The sequence below is a fragment of the Pan paniscus genome, chromosome 14 (genome assembly GCF_029289425.2).
Source record: "Pan paniscus chromosome 14, NHGRI_mPanPan1-v2.0_pri, whole genome shotgun sequence".
NCBI classification, from domain to species: Eukaryota; Metazoa; Chordata; class Mammalia; order Primates; family Hominidae; genus Pan; species Pan paniscus.
Genome location: NC_073263.2, coordinates 116,019,993 through 116,040,667, shown reverse-complemented (window position 1 = coordinate 116,040,667; position 20,675 = coordinate 116,019,993). Strand labels below are relative to the sequence as shown.

The following is a 20,675-nucleotide window of genomic DNA, read 5'->3' as shown; positions in this document are numbered from 1 at the left end:
TATATGTGTAAACATGGTCGTATCATTTTTCTTATGGTGTAGTTCACTCTCTAAGAAAGCTGGTCATCTTAGAACCAGGGAAAAAAAATCACATTTTGGAGACTATTTCAATTTACGGCTGGATGCTTTCAAAGTATGACTTTGTGAAAAAAAAAAAAGTTCAAATTGATTCCTTGTGACTGGATCACTTATTCTAATGAATGCTTGCCTTTATTTTGTTTCCCAGCATTTCTTTCAGCTACGATACAACAGAAGCAAATATTTGCCACTGGAAAAAATATTCAAAGACACTCTTAGGTTAATCTATAGCTGATGACAGTCAGTCTAGTCTACATAGCAAGCAGCTTCAAGATATGATTATTTAGCTAAGCGGGAAATGGGACGTGACTGCTGCCTCATTCCCACGCCTCTCTGGACCTGATAATTTAGAGGAAGCTCACATTTGCAAGATAAAAATTTTCTTTTCCTTCTCAGTATTAAATATGCTGTCACAATAGAAGAAAGCTTTACTGACTTCTTAAATGATGTGTTGAGACCGGAAACCTAAAATGATAGTTACTGAGAATAGTGCTAAAGCCCTAAGTTTTTAGTCACACCCTCACCTAGGTAGGAACCTAACCAAAAGGGGAGAACTGTTGAACAAATTACGGGAGGTCATTGTTTTGGTCACAACTCCTGCATTAGGCCACACTGAGCAGGCAAAACCAGAATGGAGACACTCACGCTGAATGACACACAACGAAGCTGAAACTTTAAGGAAGCAGATAGATCCCAAAAGAGCTCCCTTTTTCCCTGAAGAGACTCCAGTCTACCTGAGTCAGCATAAAGAAGTCCCCTCTGCTTTAATTCTTACCAAAACAAGTAACTTGAAGTAATCTGATATTAACAAATCAGTTGTTATTTTCTATTGCTCTATTTCCGCCTTACACAACACAGTGTTCTGCTATTGCCCAGAGGGCACTGAGACCAAATAAAAGTTGAAAATGCCACACTGAAAGCAAATAAGTCCTAATAACTCAACTTACAACGATAACAAAGAGTGACACCAATGCCCAAAGTTTTGATCAGTATCTCAAAATTGAGAGGCTGACCAAAAGGGAGGAATTCTTACATCAAACAACATTTGGGCTTTAGAAGCCTCCCAATGAGTCCTTGTAAAGAGTCGCGGCCGGGCACCGTGGCTCACGCCTGTAATCCCGGCACTTTGGGAGGCCGAGACGGGTGGCTCATGAGGTCAGGAAATCGAGACCATCATGGCTTACAAGGTGAAACCCAGTCTCTACTAAAAAAAAAAATACAAAAAAATTAGCGGGACTTGGTGGCGGCAGCCTGCAGTCCCAGCTACTCGGGAGGCCGGGACAGGAGAATGGCATGAACCCGGGAGGCGGAGCTTGCTGTGAGCTGAGATCGCGCCACTGCACTCCAGAGCGAGACTCCGCCTAAAAAAAAAAAAAAGAAGAAGAAGAAGAAGAAGAATCGCAACCTACTTTACTATAGAAACAAACTGAAAACCTGACTTGGGAATGTATCATTGTTACAAATAGCGGCGGTTCAGCCAATCACATCAGCCGAGTGTCAGTCAATGGCCGGCAGCCAGCTGTTCAAAACAAGTTCCAAGAAGGCAAATCCGGGCTGTAACCAGGTCTGTAACCAATCCAGCCACCTCTATACCTCACTTCTGTTTTCTGTATGTCACTTTTTTTCTCTGGCTATAAATTTAACCTGCACATATTGTGTGGCAGATCATTCTGAACCATTTTTGGTCTGGACTGCTGCCTGATTCTAGAACCACAAAAAAAAAGCCAATTAAGATCTGCAAACGCACATTTGTTGTAATTTTGTATTTTAACAGTTGTGCCCTACAAAAGACATTAAGCTGAAATTAATCAAAAATCATTTACGGTCATGATTAGGTCATAAAAAATTGTCAAACATAACAATTCTTCAAAAAAAGCTAAAAAGTATTTTTTAAAAATATTGTTGATGGAAAAAAGAGTGCAAAAGTAGATAGGAAAATTATGTACAAAACTAAAAACAGAGGAGAAATTAAAAGTCAAATAATTGCATCAAACTGGAAACCTAGAAAAAATGGGTGATTTCCTAGTAAAAATACACATTAACAAAATGGGCACTGAAATAAGGCAACTATGAATATACCAATTAGCATAGAAAAGCTAAGAAAGGTCCTTAAAGATCTCCCAGTGGAAAAAGGCCCCAGGACCATCTGGGTCCATAGCTTAGTGTAAGCTGACTTAACTAAATGTGATTTTACACTCATGCATTGCATACATATGATGGTGGTCCCATGAGATAAAAATGGAGCTGAAAAATTCCTTCCTGGCCATCTTGTCATAAGCTCATGGCTCAAAGCATTACCTTTTCTCTGTTTTGATACCATGAAAGGAAAATAAATCTCAGGACCCCCAAATCACTAAGCCAAGGGAAAAGTCAAGCTGGGAGCTCGGTCAGGCAAACCTGCCCTCATTCTATTCCTAACTAAGATAGCTACAAAGATAAAAAGCTACATACCTCACTCACAATTTGCCCACGAAGAATTTCCTTTTGGACAAAGGACAGACAGCACTCAAAGTCATCCCTCACCTGAGACAGATGCATATCTGATTGCTTCCTCTGCCCTATTATTTATGTAAAAATGCAGATTCATTGAGCCAGACTAAATTGTGTATTCAGTGGAAGGCTGATCAAGGATTCAAAAGAATGCAACCTTTTGTCTCCAACCTACTTCTGACCTGGAAGCACCCCCACTTCCTGCTTCCAGTTGTCCCGCCTTACTGGGCCAAATGACTGTATATCTTACACGTCTCATCTATTCCTAAAATGTACAAAAGCAAGCTCTACCCTGGCCACCTTGGACACATGTCGTCAGGACCTCCTGAGGCTGTGTCAAGGGTGTGTCCTTAATCTTGGCAAAATAAGCTTTCTAAATTGACTGAGACCTGTCTCAGATATTCTGGGATCACAATCTACAATCACCATGGTGTTATAGTTGACTGCAGCATTCAGTACAGAGACATGCTGTACAGGTTCGTAGCCTGGGAGCAATAGGCTATACTATGTAACTTAGGTGTGGAGTGGGCTACACCATTTAAGTTTTATAAGGACACTCTACAGTGTTCACACAAAGATGAAATCACCTAAGGATAGATTTCTCAGAAAGTATAACATCGTTACGAGATGCCTGAGTGTACTTTAAATGGTCAAAGCCTAGGAGAAAAAAAGAAACTTAACTCTTGTTATGGGTTAATAACAAAGCTTAAGAGAGTTAACATAGTTCATCTAATCTAAGATGCCAATGATTAAAAAACATTATTTTATGCACCATCACAAATAGGTTGCCAATTAAACCGACTTTCTGAATAACACACAAATGTGAATTTACTTCTATTAATGCCAGGGAAGTAAAATGAAAAATAAATTATGGTTTTGACATGTTAAAGCAAATAAGGCGGGGGTTAGCCTGAGGCCTTCCCTAAGCAAACAGAAACCGAACTTGGAGGCATTTGAACTGACTTAAAAAAATTAACAAACCAACCACAGTCAATGCCAAAAAGCTCAGCAGCCAGTTGGCTGTATGACTAGGGACGCTGAGGGAACCATCCCCACAACAGGCGGTTGCCTAGCTGGAGCCACTGAGGAGCCTCACTTAGGGGCCACCCTAAGAGCTCAAAGCCCCAAGCCGATTTCCGTTCTGGTGCTTCCTGCGTGATTCATGAACCATTCCTTTGCTGAAATAAACTCCGCTTAAATTTATTTTACCTAAAATCCTTTTAACAGACAAAGTCCAGTATTTACACTGAAAATACGGTTGTGAAAACTCACATCTACATCTGCTCTTCAATATTTTTCAAGTACTTTAACACTCTAAGAAAAACGAGCCACTGGAGCGCAAATAAAAGCAAATCGTGGGGTGCGCGTCTCCCTGGGGCTCTCCATGTTGCCCTCAGGGTTTCTCCCTTCTCTGTCCCGGATCCACCCCAAACAAACCCAAATTGGTCAAAAATTAAAAAATGAAACAACTCAGGTATGCTGTAATAATGAATAACAAAGCCACTTAATGATGGGCCACTTTGTAAAATAAAATAAATACAACTTGAGAAAGTGGAGCGCGAGGCAGCGCGGCCTCCTCAACGCTGAGCCGGGACAGAAAGCTTTTTCCTCACCTTTCCTCGGGCAGCCTCGGGGACCATGAAGCCACAGCTTCCCCAGTCGTTCCTGAGGAGCTGAGGAGAAGGAGGCTGGGTCGTCCCTGGCCACGGTCCCCAGGTGTTCCTATAGAGCCAGCGGCGTCTCCCGAGTGGGTCCTGAGGAGGAGGAGGCTGGGTCCTCTCAGGTGTCCCTGTAGGGATGGAGGCGTCTCCTGCGTAGGTCCTGAGGAGGCGGCTCGGCTCCGCCCCCTGGAGCCGCAGGGCGTCTGTGCCGGAACCCGGGCGCCTCTTGAGGTTCTGTGAGGCGGCATCGCGCCCCCTGACGGCCGTCGCAGGCGGTGCAGGATGCTCAGGTGCTCGCGGTCGAGCTGTGGCCTCGCCCCTCCGGTGAATCTCCGAAGTTCACTGTTCTGACAATTACTTGCCATGACTTTTGAAAAACCAGCTGAGGCCGGGCGCGGTGGCTCACGCCTGTAATCCCAGCACTTTGGGAGGTCGAGGCGGGCGGATCGCGAGGTCAGCAGATCGAGACCATCCTGGCTAACACGGTGAAACCCCGTCTCTACAAAAAAATAAATAAATAAAAAATTAGCCGGGAGTGGTGGCGGGCGCCTATAGTTCCAGTTACTCGGGAGGCTGAGGCAGGAGAATCGCTTGAACCCGGGAGGGGGAGGTTTCATGGAGCCTCCTCTAAACAGAAAAGACCGACCCCCAGTCAGTGTTTTATTTTCCCTGATGACCGCAGGCCATGAACTTATGGAACAATAACGTAATTAGGCTCTTGGACCCAGGGAAGTTGCTCCATGCCACCTGCCCTCATTTGCTGAACATTTTGGTTTCTCGGATCTGCTACTCAGTTTCCAGTCTCTTCCTCCCTGCCAATGCTGCCTGCGTGCCTCTTCTGCAAGCAGCAACCGCCTTCCACCTTCCATTCTCTACTCTTTAGCCATCATCTGGCTGGACTTTTCAGAACGGACTGCAAAGGAGAATAAACTGGCTGAGTCTGAGGGTGCACTCACGTGCAAAGTTGCAAGCTTTAATGTACCCATCTTGGCAGATTTTGGCTCCTTAGAGTTCTTTCTCATTTGGGGATCTCATGTGCCCTCTCATGAGGTGGGCTCGCTGACTGTCTGCGCTGGTGGCATCTGGCAGCACCTTGTCAAGTGCACCTAGGTAAGAACCTGGCTGCACCTGATGCTTAGCCAAATGGGGAGCCCACAGTTCTGTGTATCAGGTGATGTTTAATCTCTGGAGGTTAATGAACGTGAGGGAGCGATACTGTCTGGGACTGTCCACATATTGCGTCTGAGTCACTGAAGGAAAAGAATGTAGGGTCTGTTTGCTGGGACTGGACACCTCCATAATCACATGCTCCGTGAAATGCAGGCAGGAGATCTCGCTTTCTACCTCTGGGATGGGAGTGTGCAGTTTCAGAGTGAGACTAGCTCACACAACTGACTCTTTATTTGGGAAAGAGAAATGAAATCAGATGCAGCAATTTAATATCCACTAAGATGATATCTTAATCACAAACACTCTTCTGGTTTTTAGAAATGTGAATGTTATTTACACTAGGTTAAAAAACCTGAATATCCAACAGCATGACACCGACTAAAGAAATACTGGTGCACTCTGGAACCTTGCACACCACTTATTGGCATGGGAACAATGGGAACACGCCTATGCAAAGATGTGCATGGAAATTAGAAGAATGCAACACTGTAGAACAGATGTGACTAGGTGCATGATCAAGAGCACACAAGACCAAGCCTGCCTCTTCACACACAAGACCGCGCCTGAGTCTGCACCACGTGACGGGACCATTGTGGAGCAAGCCTGGGAGATTCTGATGTAGGCAGCAGAGGCGTCACTTAGGGACCAGACTTCAGTGGGAAACCACCATCTCCTTCCAACCCAGATGCACTTCGTGGGAAACGCGAGCAGATGAAGGTCATGTAGGAGACGAAAGAACTCGCTCCCCAAGCCCATAGGCCTTTGTCCTCCACCCATGGACCGAAGCATCTTGTTAGATGACGGCCGCCCGCAGCCAGGGCCAGCGGAGAACCTGCCATGGAGCAGAGGTCCGTAAAGAACTGCTGACTGTCACTGTCCCTACTTGGGGGCCACTGGGGGATCTGATGCATCTCACTACCCTTTGTAAAGGAATTATTGAAAATGTCAGCCCTCTAACAAGGCATAGGTTGATTAGTTACAGGATTTAACATTTCTATTTTAAAAGGCAGCATTGAAGAATGTCTTTACAAAGGCTGTACAAAGCCTGCCATATTCTTTGTCACACAGATTGACTCATGTGCAATGCAGCCATTTGATGAAACACTGGCATTTACCAGATGTAAACTTATTAGCAGACGACAACTAGAAATAGTGTGCTGGATGTGCCCGTTTATTTATATGAATATAACCATCTCTCTAGATGCATCGAAAGATACACAACATGAGATCCACTTTATTTCTACAAGTTTATGATCAGGTGGTCAGGACAGGGAAAGAAGAGGAAAAAACTTTAAATCATGGACCTTTATTCTTAGACACCTTTATCCTACATACACAAGGGACATGCATGGTTGAAATAACGGAAACAAGGTGGATAAAAGTGAAAGTAACTTAAACTACTTTACCCAGGAATGCCCAATTCAGATGCTGCAGAGAAGAGCATGAGAACCGGGTGTCTTCAGGACAGGTGTGCATCTGGGAGCAGAGTGGGCATTCATCAGCAGGGAGGAGCAAGGCCTGGGTCGGGGGACACTGGGGCTGCTGTCCCAGAGGCTGGCAGTGTAGCCCTGAACCCCCAAGACTTCACTGAGTCTCCCCTCAACCACCTAAACCAGAATAAACTGATGTAGCAGGACTCCTCAAACACTGTGCAGGGTCTCCATGTCCTCGATGGCCCCCGATGAGCCACAGTACCCTCAGGTCCTGGTGAAGGAGCTGGTGCTGCCTCCTGCCTTTCCCCACATGGGGTCCTGCAGCTCATCCCACACAGCCTCAGATTCCCTCTACAGAACCTGCCCACAGATGTCTTCCGAGACCGGCAATACTGGGAGGCCTGTGGCCCAGACCCAGGAGGAACCAGCTGAGAGGCTCCGTGGAGGTATCGCTGATGGTGTAACCAGAATGAAAATGCCCACTTCTGTTCTGCTCCCTGAGAACAACTGTCAAGCCAGCATGAGTTTCCAGTTGGAACTTTTCCTTTTCTCCCCATGTTTGTCGCTGTTTTAATGGACATTGCCTGGCTATTAAATCCCCCGATGAACTCACTTTGAAAATTATCTATTGCACTGGGCACCCTTTCAGGAATCACTGAGTGTTAATTTTCTCAGTCTGAGTGATAATTTATGAGTCAAACAAGGACAGATCTGAAGCCAGAGGCTGCTCCTGTTGGAAAATCCCTGAGGATGATGTTCCGGGGAAGCCTCCAGCCTTGGGAGTCCCGTGGAACTGAGCCAGCCCAGGTCATGAAGGGAGCTGGTGCCAGACACTGACTGGGGACCTGCTGGCCTCTGGGCAGACCGCTCTGTCCCTGCACCTGGCCTGCCAGGTATCCCTGTGCAGTCATACCAAGTCCTGTGCTCAGAAGGGCCCCAGAGTAGTTTAAAGTTCTGCTGCCGCCCCTGGAAGCTCATGATTTTGAACAACAACAACAAAAAAACCCCCACGTTTTCCACTCAGCCCCACACATTATGTGGCCTGCGCAGCTGTCAGGCTGTGGCCACAGTGCTGGCATCTCTCACACAATGAAGGCTGCTGGAGTCCTGGCTGACTTGTTTTGACTCTTTTGTGAGGCCCACACCTAAGCTAAACACTCACGTGCCCCCATGCTGACTCCCCACACTCTAAAGCGTGAATCTGCCCCTTCAGCTGGGAGAGGGTCCTCATGTCATCTGGGTTTTCAGAGAGAAGGTCAAGGGAGCCTGGGTTCTAGTTCTTCAGTAATCAAGAGTAAGGGTCTTACCTGTTCACAGGTCCCTGTGGCTGCTTTACAGAAAGCAGGAAGTGGCCACTTCAGCCACACGGCTGCATTTCCAGCTCAGTCCAGGCAGAGCTGCACCCTGCCTTGCACCTCTGCAGATCCTGAGGGGAGTCCTTAACTGAGCCAGGGCGAGTCCTGGGGGCACTCTGCCCCTGTGGACACTGCCCCTGGGCAGGCCCTGAATCTCCTCTGCTCCTACACTCTAGAGTTCAACAGGTCTCAGGGGCTCTGCCTGAGGACTGCCCTTCAACCAGGTATTCGTAATTTCCCCAAGACCCAGGCTTGCTGAGTCACTCAGTTACCTGAATGCCTTTTTCACAAAGGGATGACTGTGCTGCTCCGTCTTCCTTCTTTTTGTTTGCGAGGCCACAGGGAAATCTGGATCCTCTGGTGAAAAAGCAAATCCAGTTTCTTCTTCTTCTCTTCTTCTTCTTCTTCTTCTTCTTCTGCTGCTGCTGCTGCTGCTGCCGGTTCTTGTAAATGTCCTCACTTGGTTTCTGGGCAGCAACTTCCTTGACTTGACTGGGGAGCAGATCTGAGCTGCATTTACCAGGCCATGCCCAGGGGAAGTGATCAGTGTGGGACCGTGAAGCTGGATTTCCCCAGGAGCTCCCTCCAAGCTTCTGGTATGATGATAAGACTCGGGATGAACCAAGGATCTCGAACCATGGGACAATGTGAAGTCTAGACCCAGTGGAGGAAGAGAAAGGCTACGGGAAGGGCAGGCTTCACTTTACTGAGCATCCGCTACCTGCCACACAGTTTCACGTGACTTATTCTGTGTGTTTCTCACAGCACCCTTGAGAAATACAGACTACGATCACATCTTTTACATAAAAGAAAACCACCATCCAGGGAGGCGAAGTCCCTTGCTCACAGACTGTCATGTGGGAAGCTCTCTGGATGCAGTGATGTCCTCCAGCTGCAGTACCAGGCAAGCTGTCCCAGAGTTCATGGAGCGGAAAGGCTCGAGAAGCAACTGAGGATGCTCGAATCACAGGTTTATAAAATCCATTCGTAAAACACAGCAAGAAGCTGAGGGAAGGAGATGGGAGGGCCGTATGACCTGATTCCTGTGCTGTCAACATTCATCGGTTCTCTTCTTTCTCTGCTAGTCAACCTCACCCCCTCAGGTGTGACCACGAGGACCAGAGCTGAGGTCTGGGCAAGAGTGCTCACAGCTGAAGGGCTTATGACACACACCAGCTCAATGGGACAGACATGGGACAAGTGTGCCTGATCATGGTGGAGTTGCCAAGAAGCAGCTGTCGCACTGCCATGGGTTCTACGTGTTTCTTGGGCAGAGGACGCATGCGACCAGAATGGGCACCAGGAATGGTGGTGAACGAAGGCCCCATGGTTCTGCATGTTTAGGTGTCTCTTGTATAAAGGCACATTGTGAATTGAACATTTAGTGCCCAGGAGCCTCATGCATATTAAGTATCTCTTGGCCCTTGTGTCTCTTCCTTCCCACATGTAACATACCTGTTCTCTGTAACTATCTATTCTGAACGTATCTAAAAACCATGTCTTGCCTGTGTTATACAAACCACATGCATACTCACGTTCTCTGATGTAGCTGAATGTTTCCTAAGGCCAGGGCACATTTCAGGGTCACATAGAGTGGAGAGAGGGACCAAAATAGCCTTGCTCTGTTTGACTCCCAGCCGAGATGTCTGCTGGGCAGCACTGCCTCTGTAGGCTCTAATGGGGGAAGGGAGCTCAAGGGAGCCTCTGGGGCTGGGCAGGCTACCAGAGAGTGTGGACATTTGGGTGGACCCTGACGGAGGACTTGGGTTTCCTTGGGAGGAAATGTCAGGAAGGGCATCTGGGGCTGAGAGCACTGTGTGAGCAACAGAAGGAAGGAAACTGTGGCTGGCTGGGAAGGGATGGTATGGGGGACAGGGTGAGACTTCTGGCCCTGGGTGCTCAGATGAAGACCTGGGGTTGCCTAGTGGCTGGAAACACACACCAGCTGTGGCAACTTGACCTCTGGGATGTGAGTGTACAGGCAGCTGCTGAGAACGGCTGTGGATTTGGAGATGTGGCTACAGGGAATGGGCAATGGATTCATCTGGGAATTCTGCAGGCAGTGGCCCATAGAGGAAACAGCCTGGAAATGAGACTGCAGATACGTGCTAAAGAGGCTGGAGGAACAGTGACCCCAGTACAAGTTTATGGATCTTATCCACAATCTAAAGAAATGGAGGCCAAATGGCTTTTGAAATTCTAAGATACATGCAGAGGAAGAGTAATGCTTCATGGGAGAGCCAGACTCTTACTGGCAGTGACGCTACACAGTAGAGCTCTGTTCCTCCTGCCCATGTCTGTGGTTGGGGCTGGGGTAGTGCACAAACATGACGCTGATGAGGCCCAAGCATTGTTGGAAAAGAATTCAGCAGCTGCCACAAGAATCTTGAATCCGTGGGTGAAGACCTTGACTTTCTCTGGGACCAATGTGGTCAAGAACAAAGTAAAATCATGACAACAAACACTGTTCAGTTTTCCAAATATAGGCTATTTTAAATACTCTACATTTACCCTCAAAGACTGACATAACTTAGAATAACTTTTATAACAGCAAGGATGAGAACTAAAACTTAAATTGTAAATACAATTTTATTTATAAAAACAAAGTTAGCTTCAAATATTTTATGAACTAGTAGAATTTTAACCTTTTGTCACATTTCCCAACAAAGTAAATAATTCTTTTTTTCACTTCTAGTCTGTCAGAAGAAAAGTCTTAGCTGAAATGGCCAGAAACTCTGACGCACACTCCGGAGGCTGCTTCCGGGGCACCTCGGCACGGCCGCTTTTCCATCCCGGCCCTCACTTGATGAGGTCCAGCAGGGTTGAAATTGTTTGACATGCTTGTTCCCAGTGCGGTAAAGAAATAGCACTTGAATGTAAATTTAATTTTCTCAGCAAGGCCATTTTTATTTTTTTTTTAATTTCTGCAGAAAGGGTACACTCACCAGCAGTTTTGCCACAAGAGTATACTGAGCAAAGGAGACAGGGTCATTTATAACCTGACGCATCCACCCTACTGCTGTGTCCAGTTTCCAGCGGCTGGAACGGGACCTCACATTCTGTATTTGTTCCGATTGGCTAGCAACTTAGAACTTTTTTAGAGAGGAAAAGGCAGAGGAGAACAAAGGAAGGAGGAAGTAACTTGTGGAATGCTGAAAAAAGTAAAAACACCTTCGAATAAAGAAGAGGAACAGGCAATGACCTAAAGCTTGCTTGGACTAGTATAAGCATGCCAGGGCAAATATTTAGGCTAAATTGTGGGAGCTAAGAACATAAAGTACATTGATTTCTTTATTAGGGCTAGCAGATATTTAAGAATGTTAGCACAGGTCTTTGAATAAATTTTGCTTCTAAGAGAAGTTACTATTTATTTCTAATGAGATGGGAAGGAAAGTCTTTGAAGAGGAAACTCTACTTTTTACAGAAGTAGGAACTTAGACTTACAGTTTGCACATTGACAAACTTGTTTTCCTTCCGTACACGAGGGGTTTATGATCCTCTGTTGCAACTGATTTGTCTTATGTAACTTCAAGAGTTACTCGTCAACCTACTTACTATTCTGGACTTTTCGGGAAATGGCAATTTGCCTTCCTATTTAGTGGGAGGGATACTGAGACTGCACTTTTTCTTACCCCAAGAAGTGCACAGTGTCATTGCAATGTCAACATCAGGGAGATCTCAGCCAGTGTGAAATAATTAGATCGTCCACTCAAAATTCTTAGTTACATCTTTTTAATATTTTCTTCACACTTCTTAAAAGCAGCTTAACAAGAATTGCATTAGTCAGGGTTTTCCAGAGAAACAGAAAAGAGAGGAGGAGATGTCCAGAATTGTCTCGTGTAATTACAGAGGCTAGAATCCAAGGAAGAGTGGCTTGAGTCCAGGGGCAGAATTCCCTCTTCCCCTGGGAGGTCAGTATTTCTTCCTTTAAGGCCTTCAACTGATTGGATGAGACCCACCCACATTATGGAGCATAATCTGCTTTACTAAAAGTATACTGGCTTAAATGCTAATTTCATCTGAAAAATACCACAGAATAATGTTGACCAAGTACTGGGAGAGGCCTTTTCCTTCATCTTTTGGTAAATTGCAATCCCTGGGTATATTCACATTTGAAACTCAAATGTGGGCATTGGCTACTGCAGGCCTTTCCCGGCTCAATGGAGTGCAGACAGGGGAGGCACAGGAGTGACTCCATTGTGTGAAGAGAAGACTGATGAGGGCCCGTGTGGCACCTCAGGTAGGGTCTGCACTGTCTGGACTATGGTCAGGCCCCTGCCTGAGCCAGCCCTGCTCTCCAGTGTCCCCAAGGAATCCCTGAAACTAGCATCTCATGGAGGAGATAGACGATGCAGGAGGTCCCCTGTGCCCAGAACAAATGGTACAACAAGGCCCCTCTGTTCCCCAAACTGGTCTCAGCAAACTTTCCCCACAGCTTGGATCTGGGCAGGTCACAGGGCCCAAACCTCATGACCAGCAGTGCTGGACCAGGGGGCTAGAAGGGCAGGTGGAGCTCTCTGACGACATTGTGGAGAGGAAGGGTGCCAGGCAAGGGGTGTCCAGGCAGGGGGTGTCCAGGATACTGTCCTGAGAGCCTCTCCAGGGACAGGTGCCCTTAGGGGCAGAGAAAAAGGCAACCGGGGAGACCAGAGGAGTCTGATGCAGATAAGGAGGGGCTCTGTCCAGTGATGTTTCTCCACAATGAGCTCTCCCGAGGACAAGCAGCCTGCTTTATAGGTGAACCCCATTGCACAGTGAGAAGACGAAGACTTCGGAACTCAGTTCCCTAGAACCTCTTCTCTCCCTGCATAGTCCGGCCCTATTGGTCCCTTCTGGTCTTGAAGGTCTTTAATGGAAACAAACCGCAAGGCCAAGGCCAGACCTGCCTGCCCTTCATGCCCATCTCCACGCAGCAGTTGAGTGTGGACTCTGCCTCCCCTGTCCCCCGAACAGTGAGTCCCCACCAGCCCCTCCAGGGACACAGTGCCAGCTCTGCAGCCCTCCCATCCCTCTGTCCATTCTTCTGCAGGCAGGATGGGCACTGTGGCTGGAGGAAGGCTCCTGATCCACTGCTTTGGGGGAATCTCTGATTTAGCACTCCACAGGGAACCCAACAGAGATCCAAAGCTGAGTACTGATTCAGAGAAAGAACATTTCTGCTAAGCTTAGGGCCTCAGGGAGGACAGATAATTATCTAAAGTTGACAGAACAATCAATTTTCTGGGTCTGAAGTTTACAAACAAAATCCCTCTCCTTTGAAGGCAGATTAGCCGTGGAAACACCTTCTACATTGCCTGCCTAAATGGTTTGTCTCTGCAATCAATCTCTCTATTCTTTCAAACAGAATTAGGATAATTTGCATAATTGTTTCTTGTCTCAGAGAAATCTTACGGGGAGGCTGTCTCCAGATAACCAGCAGCCTGGGCTCCAGGCTGGGTTGTTTCCCGACGCCAAACCCACAGGCAGCCTTGCGGTAAGGCTCCAGGCTCTAGAGCCAAAGGCTCTAGGTCAGAGGCTCCACCTGGGACCCCTGCGCCCTCCCTGCCAGGGCGGCAGAGGGAGCCACATCCCTGAAAGCCTCTGGCTTAGGGACCTCAGAATTCCCACCTCTGATAAGGTAATGAAATGAGCCAAAGTTGGTGAACAAACTGTGAACAAACTGGCCTACAGTGGCTAAAACCAGAGGGAGAAAAATAAGGTGATAAACCCCAAAAACCAGCCATCCTGGGAAGTTTCAAGGGGCTGCATAGGGTTCTACATAGGGTTCAGTGCATGTCACAGGCCCAGCAACCACATCTGCAGCCCCCAGGACCTAATCCCCTTCTACATAGGGTTCAGTGCATGTTAGCAAACACTGGGCTCGATTCCTGCCTAGTCCCTGCCAGATATCCCATGCCCACCTCATTAAGAGAATGAGGCCACACAATCACACCCAGGCCATCGTGGTGATGGAGTGGCTGGGGTCCAACTTGCACACCCTTCATTGCTGGTTCAGAGCCAGCTGTCTGACCACATTCCTACTCCAAGATGGGACTTTGGGGACATTAAAAGGGGTCAGCGACCCTGGTGGACAAAGTTCCAAAACATGGCCAGCTGGTCCCCTAGAAGTTTGGTACATGGGATAAGCCAAGGCTTTTCTTCAGGAACAGGTTTTCCACCACGTCGCTGCCCAAGGCCCAGGGCATCCCCAAGTTTGCGTGAAGCCTGCCTGCCATGTCCACAGCCCATGCTGAGCCCTCCTGGAGCCACTGGAATGCTTGTTCCTGGGCATGTGATAAGCCCAGACAGCTTCCGCCTTGCAGGACAACTGTGTGCATCTGGCAGCAGTAGCCAGAGGGCCCATGGAAGATGGAGGTGAAACCAGATGCTGTGAGAACACTTTATTAGGCAAAACCGCATACTATACAAATGCTTTAAAATGCAGCAGGAGATGTGAAGACACAAATGAACAAGCGCATAGTGACACATGGCTGTCAGAACACAGGAAAGAATCCACACTGCTTCCCCCCTTTACCTAGAAAAGGAGAGTTCTAGGCCACCTCCTCCTCAACACACTCCTCATCCTCCTCCTCCTCCGCCGTGGCATCCTGATATTGCTGATATTCAGGCACCAGGTCGTTCATGTTGCTCTCGGCCTCGGTGAATTCCATCTCATCCATGCCCTCGCCTGTGTACCAGTGGAGGAAGGCCTTGCGCCTGAACATTGCTGTAAACTGCTCTGAGACACATGTGAAGAGTTCCTGGATGGCCGTATTATTCCCAATGAAGGTGGCTGACATTTTTAGCCCCCGGGGTGGGATGTCACAGACGGCTGTTTTTACGTTGTTGGGGAGCCAGTCAGCAAAGTAGCTGCTGTTCTTATCTTGAATGTTGAACATCTGTTCATCCACCTCCCTCATGGGCATGCGACCCCTGAAAATGGCAGCCGCCGTTAGGTAGTGGCCGTGATGGGGGTCACAGGCAGCCATCATGTTCTTAGCATCAAACATCTGCTGGGTGAGCTCAGCCACAGTCAAGGCCCAGTACTGCTGGCTGCCCCGGCTGGTCAGTGGGGCAAAGCCGGGCATGAAGAAATGCAGCCGGGGAAACGGAACCATGTTCACGGCCAGCTTCCGCAGGTCAGCATTCAGCTGGCCCGGGAAGCGCAGGCACATGGTGACCCCACTCATGGTAGCAGACACCAGGTGGTTCAGGTCACCATAGGTGGGTGTGGGCAGTTTTAGGGCCTTGGAACATATGTCATATAGCGCTTCGTTATCTATACAGAAGGTCTCATCCATGTTTTCCATGAGCTGGTGGACTGAGAGGGTGGCGTTGTAGGGCTCCACCACGGTGTCTGACACCTTGGGCGAGGGCAGGATGCTCAATGTGTTTATGATCCTGTCTGGGTACTCCTCCCGGATCTTACTGATGAGAAGGGTACCCATCCCAGACCCAGTCTCCCCACCCAGGGAGTGGGTCAGCTAGAAACCCTGCAGGCAGTCACAGCTCTCAGCCTCCTGACAACGTCCATCACTGACTCCATCAGCTCCGCGCCTTCGGTGTAGTGTCCCTTGGCCCAGTTGTTTCCGGCCCCACACTGACCTGTAAGACAGTACAGCCAGTCACTCGACGGCCAGGTATACGGTCATCAGTGGTCACCACCATAATGCAGAAAGGGCCAAGTGTCACATGTGAGGTGAAAGCACCATTCGCCCTGCAGGTGGAGCAAATGAAACCCGCTCCCCCAGAGTTACAGGACAGCAGCTTCCCCTGTTAGAAATTAAGACAGGAGTCAAACCTGAGACGGGCTCACAGACCTCGCTGCAGGTGGCTCCTGCCCATTCTCAGGAAAGGCAGTAGCCACGACCCCAGCTCAGCTCCCGACAAGGACATCAGTAGCTCCTCACCTTGAGGAGACACCCGGGCCTTCCTCCCGAAGCCCGTTTAGGACAGGCAGATTGAGCGACTCGACTCGGCGGATAGGAGGGTGTTCAGGGGCCCTGGCGCCACAGTTCCCACAGGATGACCTTGGGGTGTTCCTAGATTTTGAGCTGCCCTGGCTAAGGAGCCGCACCCCAGTCCTCGCCCGCAGCTCACCGGAAATGAAGTTGTCTGGCCTGAAGACCTGCCCGAAGGGCCCCGAGCGCACAGAGTCCATGGTGCCCGGCTCCAGATCCACGAGCACAGCGCGGGGCACGTACCTGCTACCTGCGTGGGGAGGGAGGGCATGAGCGAGGGGAGAGCTACGTTCCCAGGAGGGCGGTGGGGGAAGGACGAGGGTCTCACCGCTGGCCTCGTTGTAGTACACGTTGATGCGCTCCAGCTGCAGGTGGCTGTCCCCATGGTAGGTGCCAGCGGAGTCGATGGCATGTTCATCAGAGATCACCTCCCAGAACTGCAACAGACAGGAGGGGCCAGACAGGCCGGGGCTGAGTCACGGAGGCGCCCCAGCCCCTCTCCCACCCCCACCCTCATCCACACCCCCATCCCTAGGCCGCCCTGTCCCTGGGGTCCACCCCAGCCGCCTCACCAGCCGCCCAGTTCCACCGTCCCCGACAGGGAGCCCAGGGGCCGCAATGCAGGGGCACCGCTCCCGCCACTGCCAACATCTTCCCCGGCCACCCGGTAGGCCCGGGCTGGGCCCTCAGAGCCCCGGCTGCCAACCTTGGCCCCGATCTGGTTCCCGTACTGCCCGATCTGCGTGAGCACAATCTCCCTCATGGCTAAGGCAGGATTAGGGCGGCAACAGAAGCGCGAGAAGGAGGAGCAGAGGCGCAGCGACCCAGCCCGCCCTCCGCTAACGCTTAAATAGCCCCGCGTCCACCTCCCTCAGCCTCCGATTGGGCTCCCAGAATAAGCAACAGCTTTACTTCCACACAGGTGCACCCACCTGTGAATCCCTTGGCGTTGAACGTCTGTTGGAGAACTCAGGTATCCTTGCTATGGTCCCTTCCACGTTGGGGAAAGCTGCTCAGCTGAAGAACTTCCTCCCACGTCTTTAGTAAGACTAAATTCCTAGCTAAGCTGAAACTGATTTTTCCTCCCATGTGGGAGGGGAAGACTCTTGTTTCCATATTCACAGAGTGCCTTTGCACCTGTCCCAGATTGATGACATATTTTTGTAACCGATGAGTCTTTTCATCTATTAGGAGATCTGTGGTTAGGAAAGGCCTTCCACATGTTAACTCAACAGGACTTAATTATACGTTTTACTTTGGAGCAGTTCAAACCCGCAGTAAGCTATGGGTGTTAGAGATAGTCAGGCCTCTGATTTAGCTAGTCTTCTTTAGGATTAGCCCTTTCACCTTTCCAGAGGACTGCGGTCTCCAGCAGAGTGAAGGTAATATTGGATTCTTAAAGCTGAGGATAGGTGTTGGGTTACGCCTGCTGTGAAAGATGGGCCATTGTCACTTTGCAGGCTTTTGGATTACCCAAACTGAGGAGTTATTTCTTCTGGTAAACATTTTTCAGATGGGGTGGGGAATGCCTCGATCTAACCAGTGAAGGTATCAGTAAGCATTAGCAAATATTTGAATCTCCTGCAGAAAGGCTTCAGGGTAAATTAGAGTTGCCAGTTCTCATGTAGATAGGTTCCTCAATTTTGGACAGGTTTAACTGGAGAAGGAGAAAATTGCTGGCCGTTTGGGTCATGTCAGGCACAGAGCTCACAGGGCTAAGTCACCTGTTTTAGTGTCTTGAAAAGATTTACCCCTATAAACAAATGAGACATTAACAGAAACAAAGAATCCCTTCTAGGGTGAAAAGAATCATGAAAGTGCTGAGTTATACTCCTGTGTTTGGTACTTGGCATTAGTAATTTATTACCATCATTCAGCCCGAGGGGCCCTGGACTGAAATGCAATCCCTGGACCATTTTTGTTCTTCTTCAGGGTATTCCGGCCCAGTTCTATGTATGCTGACCAGCACGCCCACAAGCTTCATTGGCCCTTTCAGTGCAGGGGCCTTGGCTGTGGCATCTACAAGGGCATTTCCTTTTACATGGTCAGTCTCTCTTTTGATCTCCTCTGCAATTAATTATAGTCACTTTTTGGCAGCAAAGCAGCATTCTAACAAGCTCAAAATCTGAATGATGTTGTATGGAAAAGCCCTTTGGGGTCAGGAGTCCCCACCCATTCCAAATTGCAGCATAAGCATGAAGCACTAAAAAATCAGACTTGGAATCAGTGTAAATGTTAACTTTTAAATCCTTTCCAACTGCAGGGGCCTAGTAAGTTCAATTAACTCAGCTTTTTGAGCTGAGGTCGAGGCCAGCAAGGCTTGTGCCTTGATTCTCTTGTGCTGACTACTAATAGCATATCTAGCCCTCCTGTTTTCCTGATGCATAAAAAAACTTGCATCTGTTAACCACTCTTCCTTGGGATGGTCAAGGGGCTCATCTCTCCTACGTCTGGCCTGCTAGAATAAATTTGTTTCATAACCTGTGACATGCTTTGGCTGTGTCCCCAGTCAAATCTTATCTTGAATTATAGCTCCCATAATTCCTACATATCGTGGGAGGGGCCCAGTGGGAGGTAATTGAATCGGGGGATGGGTCTTTCCCATGCTGTTCTCGTGACAGTGAATAAGCCTCATGAGATCTGGTGGTTTATTTATTTATTTATTTTTGAGACAGAGTCTTGCTCTGTTGCTCAGGCTGGAGTGCATTATCGTGATCTTGGCTCACAGCAACCTCTGATTCCCGGGTTCAAGCGATTCTCCTGTCTCAGCCTCCCGAGTAGCTGGGATTACAGGTGCCCACCACCATGCCTGTCTAATTTTTGTACTTTTAGTATAGACGGAGTTTCACCATGTTGGCCAGGCTGGCCTCGATCTCCTCACCTCAGGTCATCCACTGCCTTGGACTCCCAAAGTGCTGGGATTACAGCTGATGGTTTTATAAAGGGGAGTTTCCCTACACAAGCTCTTTTGCCTGCTGCCATGTAAGAGATGTGACTTTGTTCCTCACCTGCCTTCTGCCATGAGTGTGAGGCCTCTCCAACCACGTGCAACTGTGAGTCAATTAAACCTCTTTTTTAATAAATTACCCAGCCTCAGATATGTCTTTATTAGCAGCGTGAGAACAGACTAATACAACCTGTATGCCAGAAAGGCTGGGAGCACCTGTGGACTCTGACAGGTAAGTAGCTGGGTTTATGGTTTGCCAGGCTTTAAGGGTTATGTCTGGAGGGTCGGTCTAGCAATAAGGCCTCACACTTTCATAAATATTCTCCTATTATCCACTGGTGCCCTTTAGCTTCTAGGACCACCTTCCCTTGTTGTGGGGTCAAAAACCTGTAGGTGCTGTTCTAATGTTAGTTTATTAGCTTTGCCAACTAGAAAAGTGGTAGCAGCAATAGCTCTAAGACATCAAGGCTAAAAGTCAGAGGATCACTAAGGAAAGTAAAAGCTAAACTGTTTGGGGCCTCTTTCCTGGGGCAGCCTCCAGACTACTGCAAAACGGAGGCGGTGGGCAGAAAGGCAACAATATGCAGAGCACTCAGGTGAGGGACAAAGCACAAGGTGGACAGTCCAAAAACAGAAAGTGGCAAACATCTTGTTTAGCCAAATCCATTCTTCTCAATATTCCCCAGGGCCTCTAACCCTGTGGGCTTGGCCTCTAATCTGAGTATGACACCCCCAGGTCTCTAACTTTGGGCTGAGTCTCTCACCCTAATATTATACCCTAGGGCCTCTCACTTAAGTAATAGTGGGTAATCATTCTTGCCAACCTGAATGGCTTCGCGACTCTAAAAGACAGCCCACTTGCCAGCTGAATGATTCTATGTGGATTGTTTTCCTTGGAGTGGGGGTCTTGTCTTGGTGTCCCTTCATGGTGTTGCTGAAAGATTTTGCTGGAAAAGAGGTTCCTGATACAGACCACAAAGTAGGATTCTTAGATCTTGTGCAGTAAAAAATTTGAGGTGAGTCAGAGAGCACAGTGAAAGAAGCAAGTTTATTAGAAATGACTCCATTACAGAGTTGGACATCCTCAGAAAACAAGAGCAGGAATGCATTGTCTTTTGTTAGTGTCTGTACTCTAACTATAAAGAGAAAGAGTTATAATTACACTTGGAAGGTGCAGATGTACTCACTAAAGTCGGGGCTATTGGTTTTAACAGTGACCATTAACCCGTTAACCTAAGCTAGCTCGTTAATATTATCTTTAACAAAAAATGCTGCACTCCTAGGACATTTATACATTTTTCAGGCTTGGTGGAAGATGTCTTGTATGGCCATAAATATTCTGCAATTGTAATCTGTGGCCAGTAAAAAAATGTGGCTATTTCCAGACCATAGGTATTAACCTTCTAGATGCCTTGTGAGTACCTAGCTACTCATATTAAGATAGAGAATTCTAGTCATGTTTATTAAACTAGAAGCTTGATAACCATGAGTTCCTCTAACACAGCAAGTCTACTCCTCAAGGAGAAAATGCATTTCTCAGGAATTTTGTGCATTTTGTATGGTGACATTTGGTATGTTTACCAAAATGGCAGAAAAGAGTG

The 20,675-nt window shown here is 48.1% G+C and overlaps 1 protein-coding gene across 1 annotated transcript in view; it reads right to left on the bottom strand.

Moving 5' to 3' along the window:
• The window catches only part of LOC129398497 (tubulin beta chain-like), a 137,354-nt gene that overhangs the window by 32,341 nt on the left and 84,338 nt on the right, over positions 1 to 20,675 (bottom strand). The window contains exons 8-13 of the mRNA XM_063596018.1: positions 17,060 to 17,880; positions 16,456 to 16,564; positions 16,267 to 16,377; positions 15,772 to 15,939; positions 8,460 to 15,530; positions 4,182 to 4,728 (exon numbers count right to left, since the gene is read on the bottom strand). Coding sequence (XP_063452088.1) covers positions 14,718 to 15,530; positions 15,772 to 15,939; positions 16,267 to 16,377; positions 16,456 to 16,545 — 1,182 coding nt within the window. The 5' untranslated portion in view covers positions 16,546 to 16,564; positions 17,060 to 17,880 and the 3' untranslated portion in view covers positions 4,182 to 4,728; positions 8,460 to 14,717. The remainder of the gene's footprint in view (positions 1 to 4,181; positions 4,729 to 8,459; positions 15,531 to 15,771; positions 15,940 to 16,266; positions 16,378 to 16,455; positions 16,565 to 17,059; positions 17,881 to 20,675) is intronic.